We start from the raw sequence: 18,350 nt of genomic DNA, 5'->3' as shown, positions 1-18,350 counted from the left end.
AGTTTTGTTTCTTAGATGACCAGGAAACAAGGGCATGTCCTAAAAATTGACATGTTCCTGATGTGCTTTTTCTATCTAGTCTACAGCCAGCAAAGTCTGCATCAGCATAAGCAATTAACTCAAGATTTTCTGATTTTGGATACCATAATCCTAGATTTGTGGTACCATTAAGATATCTGAGTATTCTTTTAACTGCTTTGAGATGAGATATCTTAGGGCTTGATTGAAATCTAGCACAAAGTCCTACATTGAACATGATGTTTGGTCTAGTTGCAGTGAGGTAAAGTAAACTTCCTATCATACCCCTATAAATTTTTTGATCGAAGCTTTCTCCACTTTCATCAATTTCTAACTTAGTAGAGGTGCTCATAGGAGTGTTAATAGCTTTTGAGTTATTCATATTAAACTTTTTTAGTAAATTCATAGCATATTTAGTTTGACTAATAAAGATGTCATTGCTTAGTTGTTTGATTTGTAAACCTAAGAAGAATGTTAATTCTCCCATTAAACTCATTTCAAATTCAAGACTCATAGTTTTAGTAAAAGATTCACAAAGAGATTCATTCGTAGAACCAAAGATAATATCATCAACATAAATCTGAACAATGAGAAAATTATTTTCAAAATTCTTGATGAATAATGTAGTATCAACCTTGCCTTTCATGAAATTATTTTCAATAAGAAAAGAACTAAGTCTCTCATACCAAGCCCTCGGAGCTTGTTTTAAACCATAGAGAGCTTTAGTTAATCTAAACACATGATTAGGGAGGCTATTATTTTCAAATCTAGGAGGTTGTTCAACATAGACTTCTTCGGAAATAAAGCCATTAAGAAAAGCGCTTTTAACATCCATTTAAAATAACTTAAAATTATTACTACTAGCGTAGGCAAGGAGCATTCTTATGGCTTCTAATCGAGCCACAGGAGCGAAGGTTTCTTCGTAATCGATACCTTCTTCTTGGTTGAAACCTTTGGCCACTAATCTAGCATTGTTTCTAACCATGATACCATTTTCATCTTGCTTGTTTCTAAAGACCCATTTAGTACCAATAACTAAATAGTCATTAGGCCTAGGAACAAGCGTCCACACCTCATTTCTCTCAAATTGATTTAATTCATCTTGCATTGCGATAATCCATGAATCATCTTTCATGGCTTCGTCAACACATTTGGGTTCAATTTGGGAGAGAAAAGCGGCGTTGGCACAAAAATTTTTAAGAGAAGATCATGTTTGAACCCCCTTTGATGTGTCTCCTAAGATTAGCTCCTTAGGATGAGCATCTACATACTTCCAATCCTTGGGTAAGGATGTTTCGGAAGTGGATGGATCCAAGTTGCTAGTTGGAGACGGGGTTTCATTTAAATTCAAGGAATCAAAATTAACATCATCATCAAAATCATTTTTCCTGATTTCGAAAATCTCATTGAAAACAACATGAATAGATTCTTCAATAATTAAAGTTTTTTTATTGAAGATACGAAAAGCTTTAGAAACCGAAGAATAACCAAGAAAGATTCCTTCATCAGATTTAGCATCAAATTTTCCTAAGTTATCCTTTTCATTTAAGATAAAACACTTACACTCAAAGACTTTAAAATATGAAACATTGGGTTTTTTGTTGTTCCATAACTCATAGGGAGTTTTGGTGAGTAAGGGTCTTACTAGAACTCTATTCAAAATATAGCATGCGGTGTTTACGGCTTCGGCCCAAAAATATTTGAGTAGGCTATGTTCATTCAACATGGTTCTTGTCATTTCTTGTAAATTTTGATTTTTTTATTCTACTACATCATTTTGTTGAGGATTTCTTGGAGTAGATAAGTTATGGTTGTATCCATTGAGTTCACAAAATTCTTGGAAATCATGGTTTTGAAATTCTCCACCGTGATCACTTCTAATTGACGAAATCATGGAACCCTTTTCATTTTGAACAAGTTTACAAAACTTGGTAAAATATCTAAAGCATTCATTTTTCTGTTTTAAGAAGTAGGTCCATGTATATCTGCTATAGTCATCCACAATGACGAAGGCGTATTTGCTACCTCCTAGACTTGATGTAGAGATTGGTCCGAACAAGTCCATATGGATTAATTGTAAGGGTCTAGAGGTGCTTATTTGATTCTTAGATTTGAAGCTACCCTTGATTTGTTTACCTAATTGGCAGGCATCACATACATTATCTTTGATGAACTTGATATGAGGAATTCCTCTTACAAGTTCTTTAGATGATATTTGAGTGATTAGTTTCATGCTAGCATGACCTAATCTTCTATGCCATAGCCAAGCATCCTCATTCAAAACCGAAAAACATATTTCATTACACAAATCATTGATGTCAATAGTGTATACGTTATTTTGTTTTAATGCAATCATAGACATATTTTTGTGTGGTTTTTCAATGATGCAAGCATTAGATTCGAATCTGACAATGTATCCTTTATCACATAATTGACTAATACTCAAGAGGTTATGTTTTAAGCCATCAACTAACAAAACATCTTCAATAAAGAAGTTGGATTTGTTACCTATGGTTCCTTTGCCAACGATTTTACCCTTGTTGTTGTCTCCGAAGGTGACATAGCCTTCGTCTATGCTAGTGAGCTTAGAGAATTGAGATGGATCTCCGGTCATATGCCTTGAGCATCCACTATCAAGGTACCATCTCTTGCTCCTAGCTTGCGATGGTATAGGTTTCTACAAGAAAGGATGATTTTTAGGTACCCATTTGCTTTTGGGTGCCTCAAAGATAGATCTACATCGTTTATCATGTTGCATAGAGTTTATCATGGTTCCTTTAGGAACCCAAATCAATTTGTTTGGACTAATTTTCTTGAATGGACAATAATGCGTCTTGTGTCCAAATTTGCAACAAAAGTTGCATTTGTTTTGGTGTTGAACATGTAGGATGGGACCTTTTATGAAGGTGGTTGGATTTTGGTGAGGACTTCTCACAAATCCAATTCCACTTCTTTTGGGAACGTGACCCTTGTTTGCGAGGATCATGTTCAGTGACTTGCTACCAATCTCAAATTTCTTTAAGGTGTCCTTAAGTAGCAAGTTTTCCATTTGGAAAGTTTCTAGATCATGACATTTGGTGCATAAATTTAAACTATCATGATATTCAGTTTTTAACTTATCAAAATCACAAGTAAGACTATCATGCTCCTTTTTTAGCAATTTGTATTTTCTATCAATAATTTTGCATTCATCAAATAAGTCATTGAAGGCATTTAATAATTCATCGAAAGATATATCTGCATCTATTAAATTCGTTACCTCTTCTCCGATGGCCATTAAGGCGTAATGAGCAACTTGCTCGGTGTTGGACTCCTCTTCTTCGGACGCGCTCGAATCATCCCATGTTGCTTTGAGCGCCTTCTTCTTTATTGTTCTCTTTTTGACTTGGGGGCAATCACTCTTGTAGTGTCCCGGCTTTTTGCACTCATAGCAAATAACTTGATCCTTTTGTGGTTCAAGTTTATTTTTAGTGTCATTCTTAAACTTGTTTCTTTTAATGAATTTTTTAAATTTTCTTGTTAGAAGTGCCAAGTCATCGTCACAGTCCTCATCACTTGAGTTTTCTTTCAAGTGGTCTTCCAAAGTTCTAAGTGCCATATCCTTCCTGTTCTTTGGAAGGATGTCTTCTTGCTCTTCATGAGCTTTGCAAGTCATCTCGTAGGTCATTAATGACCCGATTAGTTCTTCAAGAGGGAAGTTGTTTAGATCTTTCGCCTCTTGAATAGTAGTGACTTTAGGATCCCAACTCTTAGGAAGGGATCTTAGAATCTTATTTACGAGCTCAACATCCGAAAAACTTTTTCCGAGTCCTTTTAGACCGTTGACGACATCCGTGAAACGGGTAAACATGTCGCCAATAGTCTCACTCGGTTTCATCCGAAAAAGTTAAAAAGAGTGTAACAAAAGATTGATTTTTGACTCTTTCACTCTACTTGTGCCTTCATGAGTCACTTCGAGTGTGTGCCAAATATCAAATGCGGTTTCACAAATCGAAACACGATTAAACTCGTTTTTATCAAGTGCACAAAATAAGGCATTCATAGCCTTTGCATTAAGAGCGAAAGACATCTTCTCCAAATCATTCCAATCGATCATTGGAAGAGAAGACTTCGAAAAACCGTTTTCGACAAGATTCCAAAGTTCAAAATCCATAGAAATAAGAAAGATCATCATTCGGGTCTTCCAATAGGTGTAGTCCGTCCCATTGAACATGGGTGGACGTGTAATAGAATGGCCCTCTTGGTTTCCGGCGTAAGCCATCTCTCTAGGGTTTTAATCCGTTTGAGAGTTAACCCTGCTCTGATACCAACTGTTAGGAACGAGAGCACTAAGAGGGGGGGGGGGTGAATTAGTGCAGCGGTAAACTTTCTGCGATTAAAATGAAACAGCATTCGAAAAAATGATTTCTGTGTAAAATCCAATTCTAAGCAAGATGATATTAAAGTTAATCTAGACAGTTTGCAGCTATGATGAAAACCAGAATATAGGCGTAAACTGAAATCCGACGTTCGTACGAAGAAACTGATTTACGTCTAAATGCTGATTCGTAAATCACTTGATTAGGCAAGATGCAGTTTAAGCAAGAGTATGAAGGCAGTTTGTAGTTATGGTAAAGCTCAAAACATAAACGCAATCTGAAATATGATGATCGTACGAAAAAGGCAGATTTACGTCTAAACGTTGATTCGGAAAGAAAAAGGCTTGAAACCCGATCGTAAAAGCGCAGAAGGCAGTAAGCTTCAGAGGAGGTTTGCAGTAAAGATAATATGCTCAAAGTAAATGCAAATCGAGATTTAGAGTGGTTCGGTCAATCTTGACCTACTCCACTTTTGGCTTCCTCCACCAACGAGGTCACCGACGTCAACTAGAGGCCTTCCTTCAATAGGCGAAGGCCAACCACCCTTTTACAGTTTCACTCCTTTTGACGAGCTTAGGAGACAACCCTTACAGAAACTTTCTCTCCTCTCTTTACAACTCAAAACTTGAAGAACAGAGGGAGGAGAACTTTTGGCCTTTACAACAATTTTGAGCTCTAAGAATCACAGAAAGATGTCAAGATTTCGAGTGTTAGTTACTCCCTTTCAGTGCTGAATGGGTGGGGTATTTATAGGCCCCAACCCAGTTCAAATTTGGAGCTCAAAACTGTCAATTCCCGGAATTCCGGGATCAGGCGGTTGCACCCCCTGACTGGGGCGGTTGCACCGCCTGGCAGAGCTCGAAGACTGAGCCTCTGGGCGGTGCCACCTCTGTCAGGGGCGGTTGCACCTCTCTACCAGAGCTCGAAGACCGAGCTCAAGCGGTTACACCTCTTGACTGGAGCGGTTGCACCGCTTGCCAGAGCTCGAAGACCGAGCTCAGGCGGTGCTACCTCCTGTCAGGAGAGGTTGCACCGCCCAGTCTCGCTTGGAGACTGAGCCCAGGCGGTTGCACCTCCCGGCTGGGGCGGTTGCACCGCCCAGTCTCCCTGGGAGACTTAGCCCAGGAGGTGCTACCTCCTGGCTTGGGCGGTTGTACCTCCCACAGTAATTAGGGTCCGAATAGGTAGATCCATTCGACCCAAATTGGCTCTTTCAGGGGCCCAATTGCCCCAAGATTAAGCCAATGGGATCACCTCCCATTACCAACTTAATCATTGTGCTAACTACGATAAATCCTAAGATAATTTCTGCAGCTTGCTCCGATGCGTCAATCGCTTCTTCTGGCGAGTTTCCGGTGAACTTCCGTCGATCATCCGATGAACCCTCGGTGATTCTCCTGCGGACTTCCGGCAAACTCCTGGACTTGCGACGATCCACCTGGCGAGTTCCGACGAGCTTCTTTGGCAAGCTTATGGACTTCTCGGATTTGTTCCCGCAGAACCTCCGACGACTGTCCTAACTTCCATCGAGTTCTCGAACTCCCAACGTGATCATTGTCATGACTCCGGCGCAACTCCTGTTGCATGTCTTACTTTCATCGTAGTTAATCCTGCACACTTATCTCAACATATAGGTTAGACAACAAATGACAATTGACTTCATCATCAAAATCCGAGATTCAACACTTCTAACTTTTTTTTTGAAAAATATATCTACAAAAAATAAAACATTGATTTTGGTATTCATTTAGCTTTAGGTCTTTCAAGATTAGAATTATCTTTCTTGCCTTTTGGATTTAAAGCATCTAACATTCAACCCAAACTAGTTTGAAATGATTATATCTCTTAAAAGAACATGAGTAAACACAATGGACATATTTTCTATAAAAAAAATTTCAAATGGATATTAAAAGTATTTTTCTAAATTGGTTTTATTTTGAAAGAAGTTTTTGTTGAATAACCACTTAGATTTGAAAATAATCTTTATTCAACTTATATTTATAAATTTTCCAAGATACTTTACAAGTTAAATCAAGCCTCAAGCACTTAGTATAAGAGACTTAACTCTTTTTTAAATCAAAATATATTTTTAAAAGATAAGGTCAATGCCATATTATTTATTAGACATTTGAATAATGATATTCTTATTATTCAATTTTATGTCGATCATATTATTTTTTATTTAAATAATGAATCATTATATAGTCTTCTATTAAGAGTATTAATTAAGAGTTTGATATAAGCTTAACGGGTGACTTAGGATTATAAATTAAATAATTAAATGCTAAAATTTTTATTAGTCAAACTAAGTATATTCAAGATCTACTTAAGAGATTTAACATAGAAAACTCTAAGACCATCAATACTCTAATGAGTTTTTTCATAAAACTAAATTTAAATAATGAAGGAAAACGCTTTAATCAATAGATCTATGAAAGAATGATAGAAAATATATTATACCTTACTACTACTAATTATTATGTTCAATGTAAGTCTTTATTCTAGGTTTTAATCAAATTCTAAACTAGTCCACTTGAAAGTCATAATTTTTTTTTAAATCCTTAAAAGGAATACCATCCTTAGGACTAGGTATCTTGAATATGATAATTTTTATTTAATTATTTATGTTGATGGTAACTTTGTATGATATAGAATAAATAGAAAAAATACCTTTGTAACATATAAATTTCTACATCATACACTTGTTTCTTGGTCATCCAAGAAATAAAATTCTATCACACTATATATAGTTGAAGCAAAATATGTTGTGATAGGTGTATAATATGCATAGGTGATTTAAATGAAGTACACTTTAGAAGATTATGAAGTTTATTTGAAAAATATCTTTATAAAATATGATAACACTAGTATAATTTGTTTAACAAAAAAATCTATTCAACACTCTTTGACAAACATATTGATATTAGACATTAGGATTATATTAGTAATCATACATATGATTGGACTTCATTGACACAAAACATCAATTATTAGATATCTTTATAAAATTCCTAAGTGAAGAACGATTTAATTTTATCATAAGGGAATTAGGCCTAGTAAATTTTATTGAATAATGGTATATGTCCTTAACTAGGATAGTAGATGGCAGGAGGAGAGGAGGACAACATATGATAATAGCACCATTGGATCTAGTAATGCCATCACCAAAATACTACATACTAGTAGTAGCACCACTTGAGGTTGGCAGTATTATTACTAGTAACTTGAATCTGACCTGAAACTCTCTAAGTTATTCTAAAACTTATCTATTCACTCATACCCAATCCCAAATGACCTCCATCTACCCTAATCCCCTTCAACAAACTCTTCTTCCTTCAAAAGATCATTCTCACCCTAACCCCCTATTGGAACATGGATTTTGATAACAAAATTAATTGATGAATTTGATAAATTAATATGATTTTTAAAAAAATGATGTAGAAAATATTTCAATCATAGACTCATGCCACCGAAGAGTTAAATATCGAGTAGAAGAGTTGAATATTGTATTGGAAGATTATCATGCAAAAAATTTGACGTCGAGCTAAAAAATTGATTGATATGCTAAAAAATAAACTTTATACTAGTGGTTTGGGCATCATATCAGAATGATCAAATATCATGTCAAAAAATCAGATATCGTAGTGACCTGATATGCCAAAGGATTTAGGTGATATGCTAGGGAATAAAGTGATGTGTCGGAGGTTTGAACGAAGTATCAAAAGATCATATGACATGCCAAAAGAGTAAACAATATGCTAAATGCTTCAAAGATATATCGGATGAGTAGTTGATTTGTCAAGGCCTTAATCAAGATTATTTATATTAATTGGAGTCAATATTGATTCAAAACAAACACAACTTATCACGAAAGCCATTAGGCTTGAAGTTGGACTAAACTGTGTATGTTAGAAGGCCAAACTAATCGCCTAAACTAGTCAGGGGCAATGGAATCACTAGGCCTAGGTGATGGTACTACTTATGTCAATTGACAAGCATTATTTATGCTTTATCAACCTTTCTAACCATAATAGTGGTAGTACCACTTAGGGTGGTGATGGTATTACTTAGACTTTAAATTTTATGATGGTAAATTTGTTGAATCCAAATTTGTAGCTCATCAAAAGTTATGATGATAATACCTCTCAATATTTATGGCAGTACCACTCGTATCTAAAAATTTTAGAGATTTAATTTTTTATTTTATTTTTAAAACCTTTTAAGGCCTATAATTATCACACTCGGGCTTGGTCGATGAAGCATTTATTTTTAAGTTTGTGAAGTATCATAGCTCTCTTTTAAGCATTGTTTAAGTCTCTTCCTTCCTCTTAAATTTAGTTATGATACTAAGTGATAAGAGATGATATGTCTCTTATAAAAGAGTGAGTACGAAGACTCTCTTCCAAAGTTCTGAAAAAGAGAAAGATATAATAAGGGTAGTTGATATTCACCTATTGAAAGTAAGATTAGTAATAAAAGCTGATGACTTCGAGGGAAAAGAAATTAGAAGTAGATATAGGTCAAGAAGAATGAATTAATATAAATCTACTTGCATTTTTCTTTTGCTTTTTCTTGTTGCTGCCAAAGGCATCTTTAAAAGCTATTTAGTCTAATAGTAATTTATAAAATAAGGTAGATGTAAGTAGGAAGAAGGGCTGCTAATCTTGCAAACCGCTTCATTTCTTTCTCTTCTCTCCTCTCCTCTTAGCCTAGGGTTGCCTGACCTCTCAAAAGGGACATGATTTGGATTCTTTAGAGATGCTTTAGATGGAGATCTCCTCTTAAGGGTATAGTCCTTGCAAGGTTAGGACTTGGAGAGTTCTAATGCCTTTAGGATATAGAGCTAGACATATTCCAGTTAGATTTGACCCTTATGAATTTGATTTAAGCTCGAGTTGGGTCCAGTAATATTGGATTTGAATTAGAGTTCAAGTCAAAGTTGGATTAAGTCAAAGTTGGGTTAAGGTGAATTGGACTTTAATCAGAACTCAATTTAAGCCAAATTTAAGTGAGGCTTGATTTAACTTGAATATGTTCTTTTAGTTTGAGATTTGGACTTGGTTAACTTTTGGTTCCTCTTCTTCTTTTTGCTACTACTAAAGGATTATTTTGAAGTTATTAAGGCTAACAACAAGTTGGAAAGATCTATGTAGTAAGGTGGCTATAGGCAAGAAGAAAGGCTATTGATCTTGCAAACCACTTCTTGGCTTTCTCTCAGCTCCTCTTAACCTCGGGCCAGTTGGCTTCTCAAAATGGAGCATGACTTGGATGCTTTGGAGATACTTTAGATGAGGCTCTTCTCCCTCTTTTATAGCTGAGGTCTTGGTATATCTTTGAGAATCTTAATGCCTTTAGGATATGGAGAGTCCTAATACCTTGGAACTTGGAGATGGACCTATTCTAGTTGGAACGACCCTTGGATTTGATTAAGTTTGAGTTGAGTCTAGTCACATTAGATTTGAATCGAAGTTTGAGTCAAAGTTGGGTTGAGTAAAACTGGACTTCGATCGAAACTTGATTTGAGTCAAATTTGAGTGAGACTTGGTCCTTGCTTAGTTTAATCAAGATCAAATTAGAGTTTGATTGAAAATTTAATTGGGCCGAATTGTAGTTTGACTCAAACTCTACTTGATCGTCTCTAATAAAAAATAATAATTTTTAAAATGATTTCTTGTGGTTGGATAAATTTATGGGTGTATAAATCTTATATGTGTTTAAGGAAGTTAATAACATCCATATTGGTTGGCTACTTATAAAAAAAATGGTTAAAATTACATGTCATCGGATATTAATAAACAAAAAAAAAACTAGAAACCAACATAACATTTGCATAGTTTGGCAACCCTTACTTAGATTTACGAAGAAAATTATATTCTTCAATATATAAAAAAATTAAATATAAAGAACATCTCTTCTTGATTTAACCCACACTAAGTTTGAATCTCTCATAAATCTTATCACATCTCTTCGTCTTTACTAGAAGTTGAGGGCACATTAAGATGTATAGCATCTTAAATATAACTTAGTTGAATTCTTAATCCTTCGATAAGGCTTCTTAAATACTTACCCATTCTAGTAAGGCTTACAATAAGGACAAATTACTATGGTGAAAAAGATACGAATTGAGGTCGATGAGGTTCATTTTGATGTTGGGCAGGAGGCAATGAGAAAAAATAACTAAAGGTGTCTAAAAATACTCACAAACAGCAAAATATGATTTTTTTTTCTATTTAACGTAAAAACCTTAAGTTTCTTTAAGAATCGTTTTTCATTAGACCATTGATACGTATCTGTTGTTTATCGTGATATGTATATCTTATTCAAAATGGTTGTTTCTCTTTAGTTATTTTCTTCGAATTTGTTATTTTGTTATATGTTATGTGGACATATCTTTTATCCCTTGCTGCTTGCATGTAACAAACTCCTTAGGGTGATACATTGGCCATTTTGTCCGAGAACAGTGTAATGGTAAGATTCTATCGTTCTAGATCTAAGAGACTATTGGTAAGATTCTATATTCTATTAGAAGTTGTCTCAATCATTTGAAAGAATATATAGAAGAGTGTAAAAAAATACTGTTTTGGGAAGTTTTGCTTTCCAAAAAATGGGGGGAGGGGGGTCTGGGTCTCATTCCACACATGAAGCGTGAGTACTTATGAATATAAATTTTTTTTAAAATAAAGTGAAAGTTAATTCTAATGGGATAAAAAGAGAATTTTATATATGAATAAATATAAGCAAATTATTACACATAGCAGAATTAAATAAAAATTATAATCAAATAAGATACCAAGATTTACGTGAAAAACCTCTCTAACGTGACTGGTAAAAAACCACGAGGTAAGCCAAAGAAAATTCACTATAAAAATAATGAATATACAAATTTTAGAGTCTCTTGCCCAAATAAGTAATCATAGCAAGAATTTGTTGTAGATCTGATCTAACCTGAGATGAGAATATTGTTTGGATGATTGAGAATAACCTTTGCATTATCTTTGTCATCTTTTTTTTTTCTTTTTTTTTTTTACCCTTTGCTCCTCTTTTTGAATCGTATTACTGTTGCAATTTTCTACTTCTATTTTGTAACCACCGTATCCCCTTTATTATATCTAGGTTTAGGTTAAAAAAAAAAGTGGACTATAGGTTGAACCAATGAACTGTGTGCCCAACAAATTCGTAACGTGGGAGACATAGCTATTCTCCAAAAAAATTAGTTTTAATGTGTATAAAACATTATTTCTCTTTTTCCTTTCAGTATCCTCGGTGGCTCACTTTTGAACTTTGTACTTTCAATTTGAAATTTCCAATTTAGATTTATCATTTTAATTAATGGAAAAAAGAAAACCCACATCCAATGCATGTGTTTGTTGATGAAATGTTTGTAGTATATTGACATCTTACTATGATGAAATCATTATTTGGACCTATTCAATGACTACTGTTACCAATATGTGAAATTTCTTGAATCAAGAACAAAATGATTTGTCCAATTCCTATGAAGCGATGGCGCTTCAACAAGTCAGTCGTTTCATTGCCACATGAAGAGACTTGGCTGAGCCACAACCTCGACCATGATCGATGCAATTGCAGCTTCAGTTACAGTGAAAAAATAATGAAAGAACCATTATTACAAACTGAAACCCTTTGCCATCCAATTCAGCAAAAAAGGGGACCCCCCTTAGATCATAAACAAAGATGAATTCTAACTCTTAACTTCTGAATAATCTACAGGAACAAAACTACCATTGCTCCTCTTTTTTTTTAATATGTATTCAATAAAGAAAAAAAAAACAATGAATCAAGATCATCCAATTCATTGCTTTCAAAAAAAGAAACAGTGAATTAGAAAATTGGAGATCACATGTACAATTGTCTAGTGTCGAGAACTGTATGAGCCTTCTGTAAACTTGGAGATCTTCACTTCTTTCAAAAAAGAATCAGTGAATTATAAAATTGGAGATCACCCGGAAAATTGTCTAACGAGGAGAACTGCATGAGCCTGCTGTAAACTCATATAAGAAACCATCCCAGTGCCTCAAGCATGACATCCTTTACCATGGTTGCTGATCTTTTGGGATATTCATCTTTTCAGAGTTGTCTTTGTCAGAAGAATATCTCCTTTAGTACTAGGAGGACTAGCATAACGAAGCACATTATCACAAGGATGGTAGCACACATAACCATTCCTCCTTTTCTCTGTGTTCTCTCTGCCTGTTAGTCAAAAAAATTCCCACGTAATTATAACTACACTATGCTAGATGCAAAGTACAAACAAAGAAAAAAGAGCAGACTGTTAAGTAACGAATAGGTAGCCCCTCTTTTGTTAGTGAGAAAACTACACTTACACCTAGATATTGAGGTTGTAGTTTTAATGGTCAAGAAAAAAAGCTCTATTGGTATCACCAAAAAAGAATATTGTGTTATGTTGAAATCTTGTCTTGTTAATGTCATTATCACACACACACACACAGAGAAAGAACCTTCTGTAACTGCTTGTAGCCCTCTTCCACTGTGGATGCGACATTCTGAATATTATACTCGATTCGATCAATGATTGTTCCCTGATTAGAAAAGCCATTTCAAATTTCACTGACAAAGAATGGGAACCATGTCTGACTCATGTTTTAAGAAATACCTGATCTATCACAAGGACAGAGAGATCCTTCATTATCTGTGCAAGTTCGTTTACTGATTCCACAACCTGAATTACAAAATGAAAGTCCAATGACAAGGTCATTCAACAACAGTCATAAGGGCGATTGGATAAGCAGGAAAACTGGTATATGAAACTGTGCCAACTTGTGATGGAGTTAGAACTAAATGTTTTACCTGTGCAATTTCTCTCTCCCTCTCTCTTGTAAATGCCTCATTTCTTTTCAGTTGAGACATCTGATGTTCACTGAAGCCCTGCACAAAGCAGCCAAAGATAAAATATTAGTCAATAAGAAGATAGGAAGTATATATGGTGGAATACATGAGAATCTGAAACAATCAATTAAAAACCAGAAATATTTCAGGGATTCAGGAAAAGTTTTGCACTCTAAGTTCAGTTTTAACCAAGAATTTGGTGACAAAAACAGATATCAGAAGAATCTATCATATATGAGGTACATCACAGATCATTTGGTTACGCTTATGAATCCTTTCTTGATAGCTATATATATAAAAGACACAAACTGTGTAGAATCACTAGAGGTCATATAAAACTTAGCCCTTAGTGCAACTGAGAATAAAACAATATCTTGCAGATAGATATCAATCTCCATTCTTTTGTCCCTATCACTGATGACATCAGCACAAGGAATGCCTAATATTCTTCCTATTTCGACTTGACTGTGGAATACCCAAGTATTCATTACTGGACTTCATTACATCTGTCATCAAATGAGTTGTTAATTATGTGGTTAGGTTCAGGAAGCAACTTTAGAATTTAAATCGAAAAAGGTTAAACAACATCATGATGGACCAAAACTGAGTCCCTGACTGTTGATGCATAATATAACTTCTAATTACAGCATAAAGCTAAAAGAAAAAGAGCATAGAAGTATACCACATCAACAAATACATCATCTTCCATGTTAGACATAGTTCCATTTATATTCATATCAAAATCCAAGCCATCTTGACCCTGAAAGGCAGAAAAAACAGAACAAAATTATTAAAGAATTACTGAACATAAAAAAAAGGCAAACAAAATATTATTTATATCAGGAGTTCAACAAACCTCCTTTTGCTCTCTGAGACGCTTTAAATAAATTGACTGCTTTTTTCGCAGCTGCATTGAGAGATTCTGAAGATCTGTTGCAAGTGATCTCTGCAACAATGGTACACTTCTCTTTAGGAGACATTTATGGGTATCAAAAAAATGATAGAGATAACCAGCTAGTCTTATGCAAAAATATTACAACTCATAATGCAGAAAATGAAAACCTTTTTTCATTTGCTTTTTCACAGAAATGTTGGCTGGATATGAATGCTTTCAACTAGAATGTTAAACAGGATACCAGAGTACAGAAACAAAACAGCAGATAACTAATAAATGTGGTCGTACCTGAACATTCCTTCTAACATTTGACTCTTCAGAAGGCCCACTAGGAGATAACTTCATCAGTCGTTTCTCAGATCGCTTCAATAAATCTGTTATTTCATGGGTAAGAACCTCAATTGCAAGTTGGTCTTCTTTTCCATCTCCAAAAGAAGGCATTAAGGCCTTCTCATGAACTTTGACTAACTCTGATATTTTTGTTCGAGCACGTTGCATATTTGCAGATATTTCTTCAGAAAGATCCACCCATGCTGGAGGTAAACCAACCATAATATGCCCTCTACTGCATAAGGCAACGAAAATAACTTATTAATGACAAGAACAATAGATGAGAATCAATTGAGAAAATATGAAATTGCAACAACACCATTTTGTCATCTCATGGTGCAAACAGGTTTTGTTCAAGGCATGCCAACCTCATGCCGGTATTTTCCTGGACATACAGTAATTCAAGAAAATCCTAAAACCTAATTGGATTTTCCAAAATTTAGGATACAAAAAATTCTAAGGACAGTGATGCAAAACATGGAACAATGAATCTAAGATGGCATGTATTCAAAATTTGAAATACTACTTATTAAAGAAGTAAAACAAAGTATTGTGTCATCCTATGATTCCAGTGCATATGTGCAAATTAACCTGTTCCTGTGAACTTTATAACATTATGGACAGTGATGCAAAACCATCCATCTTGGTTTTCTTGGGCATGGTACCTGGTGCTACAATCATAATTAAGATACAAAATCACAAAGGGACTTCTACGTTCACTTGAATCCTGAAAAGCTAACAAAATTGGTTTGTGCTCTCACCATGGAAACTAAAAGTTTACGGATTTAGACTCTTATTTTGGTCTGACTGAATAAACATTTCGAAACTGACATGAAATTTCCCTTCCAGTTATCGATGAAATATTCCTTTTTGAACCAAGGGAAAAGATCAGAGATCAACTCCAAATAGGGATCTTCTAACAAGGCTGTCTGCAAGACAAGGCTGGATGAGCAGGCTAACTGCCAGGAAGTGGTCCGACTATAGGCAATTACTGTGACAGTGACAGCATATATTGAAGTCCATCATCCGACCATTAAAACAAGGAAAACGGTTACTCATTGCAGTTATTTGACTCTTTGGGCACAATTGATGAGCAACAATAAGATGATGAGACATTTTCTCTCTGAGATTTTGCACTTCATGAGTTCTGCAAACACACTAGTGATATGGACAACAATGCATGTCTCTATGAGGGTGGCAATATGGATTTCATGTCCTCAATGTGCAGGCACAAACAAGTGGAGCACAGACTCAGAAATATCTCACTCATGCCACCCAAGATGAAGTTCATGGTGCATGTGGATTCACACGATTTGTTTATGGTTGCAAAGATAACATCAATTGTGAGGTGGTTGATGACTATGGGTATGGAATTAGTACTAGTCACAAACTTCAGAAGCTATGATTCATCAACTCTGATAACAAATTTCCCTACAAAGTTGTTTGCTAGTATTTTATGACTGGAGGCTTAAATATGTTGGTTAGTTTTAAATTTCAGTAATCTTGTTATGAAATCAGCATTAGCCACAATCTAGAGTAGCTTTGACACATCAACTTTACAAATGGATCAAGGAAGCTGTTTGCTGACTTTGATGGCTAAGTCAATAATTTCATGTTGATGACATCAATAACTGAGGAATGGCTTGGTCTTCTTTTTAATATTGATCCACGAGCTCATAGTTTTTAATGGAAACAACATGAAGCAGTTCATGATTTAGTCATTAAAACTCTAATCACTAGATCATAAAGCAGCAACCTTACCATGATTCTAAGGCTTAGTCTCAATCAAAAATCTAGTTCAAAATTAGAAAATCAATAATCGAAGTCATTCCCAAAACATCCTCCCAACAACAATAGTTGTGATGTGATCACTGATAGCTGTAGACCGTTGCATTGACTATATAAGACAGCATAATCGTTTTTTATACCAATGACAAGAAATAAAATTTGAATAGTCTAGGAAATTTAAACTCTAATCACTGAGCTCACAAAGGTGCAACCTTACCATGATGCCAAGGCTTACTCTCAATCAATGAACTAGTCCAAAATTGAAAAATCAATAATGGAAGTCCTTCCCACATCATCCTCCCAACAATGATAGTTGTGATGGGAAGTGATAGCTGTAGACCCTTGTGTTGACCATATAAGATAGTATAATGGGTTTTTATGCCAATAACCAGAAATAAAATTTGAATAGTCTATCTCAAGATATTGACTGCTCTATTTTGTGTTTCAAAAAGCATCTTCATGATTATCTTTTCTTTTCTTTTCTTTTTTTGTGTGTGTGCAAATGGTAAGTCGTAAAGGCAGGATTTTTACTAGCCAAGCTAGCTAGTACCTTCATATATATATGATGCTTTATTTGTTGTGGACGTTGGAAAGGTGACTCTAAGGCATACAATGATATAATCCTAATCTATGCTACAACGGTAAAGCTTAAGTTAGATATATCTGCGTCATAAGCAAACATTTAGAATCAGTAGAACATATTGAAATTGATTGGTTGATATGGCTAAGGTATTAACCTTTTAATTGTTTGCCGTTTTGCAAGACAATGTAAATATGATGGTTGCTGGTAGATATGTTAATTACATAGTTTCACATTGCCACTGGAAAAATTGAACAGGTACTCTATACTCAAGAGGCTGATATATGAGGTGATGTGGAATATTGAAGTAAATAGGAAAACGAGTATTAATGTAAAAAGGATGACATGATGATGATATTTCTAGTCATGTAAAGGAAGCGTGTAATTTGGAGGGTGGAACAGACACTTGGTTTAAAATTTTGAGGACTTCAGTACAGCAGGAGTGGTGATCTATGAATATTTCTAGCCATGAACCAAGCAAGACTGCAATTTAAGTATAAGTTAGATAGATTACCAATACTCATGTGGAGCATCAGAGGATCTAAAATCCAGCAAATTATGTGAAAAAATGCATGAAACGTCAAAATGATATGGAAAATAAGGATAAAAAAGGAAAGCAAGGGCAACCCAGTGCACAAGACACCCATTAATGCGGGATCTAACAGGGCCAATGTATCAAAAAGGAGGAAAATGTAAAATTATACTGGATGGGATCCAAAAGGTAACATAAGAAAGCAGCAGATCACAGGGAGTTGGCTCAACAGGAACCTGATTCATACCTGGAATTGCCCGGGTCTTCCGTGCTAACGGGAGCATAAGACCGATTGGGATGGAGAAGCGAAGTGCTCACCATTTCGATTACCGGACCACCACGCCCCGCCGAAGAAGAGGACGACGCAGATGAGGAAGGGCCAGCATGGGAGGGAGAAAAAGAGGCCATCGGCACCCGAACGCTTCGTAAGGCGTCGCGGTACTTCTTGTACAGTGGCGTCCGATTCCTTGTCGTCATTGCGTAGATCTCCACCCCGAACCTCCCAGATTCGGCAATGAGACACGCGATCCACGGTTTTGAGTCGAATCTAGACGCAAATAACAGAACAACTCTTAGTTTCTTGGCGAGACAAAAGCAAGATCGGCAGCGGCGCCAACGGTTGGAAGCGGTGCCTCCAGCGAGGGACTCAGTGGTGGAGGTGGAAATGGTGGTAGTAGACGGGTCGATCGTCGTCGGAAAGGGCAGGAATGTCGGATCGATCAATGCGCCTGCCCCTCCGCCGCGGCCGTGAGCGGAGGAGGAGGTCGGAAATATTTTGGAGTTGGCGGCTTTGGGTTGACAAACTTGAAAGAACGGCGCCCGGTGGATGAAATGGAAGTTACGAGGATGATGTGCAGATGCATTTTTTTCGCGCATTCACCAATGTCGGTTTTGGTTGCTGGGAGACGAATAATATATTTTGGAAGCTGCCATCATATAATAAGTAAGAAAAGGCTCCTCCACTACACGAATCACATCCTT

General features: G+C 35.7%; 1 protein-coding gene across 1 annotated transcript; it reads right to left on the bottom strand.

Annotated features, from left to right (window-relative positions):
- Nucleotides 1-12,292: 12,292 nt before the first annotated feature.
- On the bottom strand, nt 12,293-18,254 carry LOC135609083 (syntaxin-43-like). Its single transcript, XM_065102172.1, has 8 exons — nt 17,617-18,254; nt 14,428-14,704; nt 14,101-14,190; nt 13,927-14,004; nt 13,206-13,283; nt 13,012-13,077; nt 12,857-12,937; nt 12,293-12,587 (listed from the first exon to the last, which is right to left on the bottom strand). The coding sequence occupies exons 1-8, from the start codon at nt 18,243-18,245 to the stop codon at nt 12,480-12,482; spliced, it is 1,407 nt and encodes a 468-aa protein (XP_064958244.1). The 5' UTR covers nt 18,246-18,254; the 3' UTR covers nt 12,293-12,479.
- Between the last annotated feature and the right edge of the window lie 96 nt (nt 18,255-18,350).

Source organism: Musa acuminata, chromosome BXJ2-4, assembly GCF_036884655.1.
Source record: "Musa acuminata AAA Group cultivar baxijiao chromosome BXJ2-4, Cavendish_Baxijiao_AAA, whole genome shotgun sequence".
Lineage (NCBI taxonomy): Eukaryota > Viridiplantae > Streptophyta > Magnoliopsida > Zingiberales > Musaceae > Musa > Musa acuminata.
Note: the sequence above shows the minus strand (reverse complement) of the source record. Positions and strands in the feature narration are given on the sequence as shown.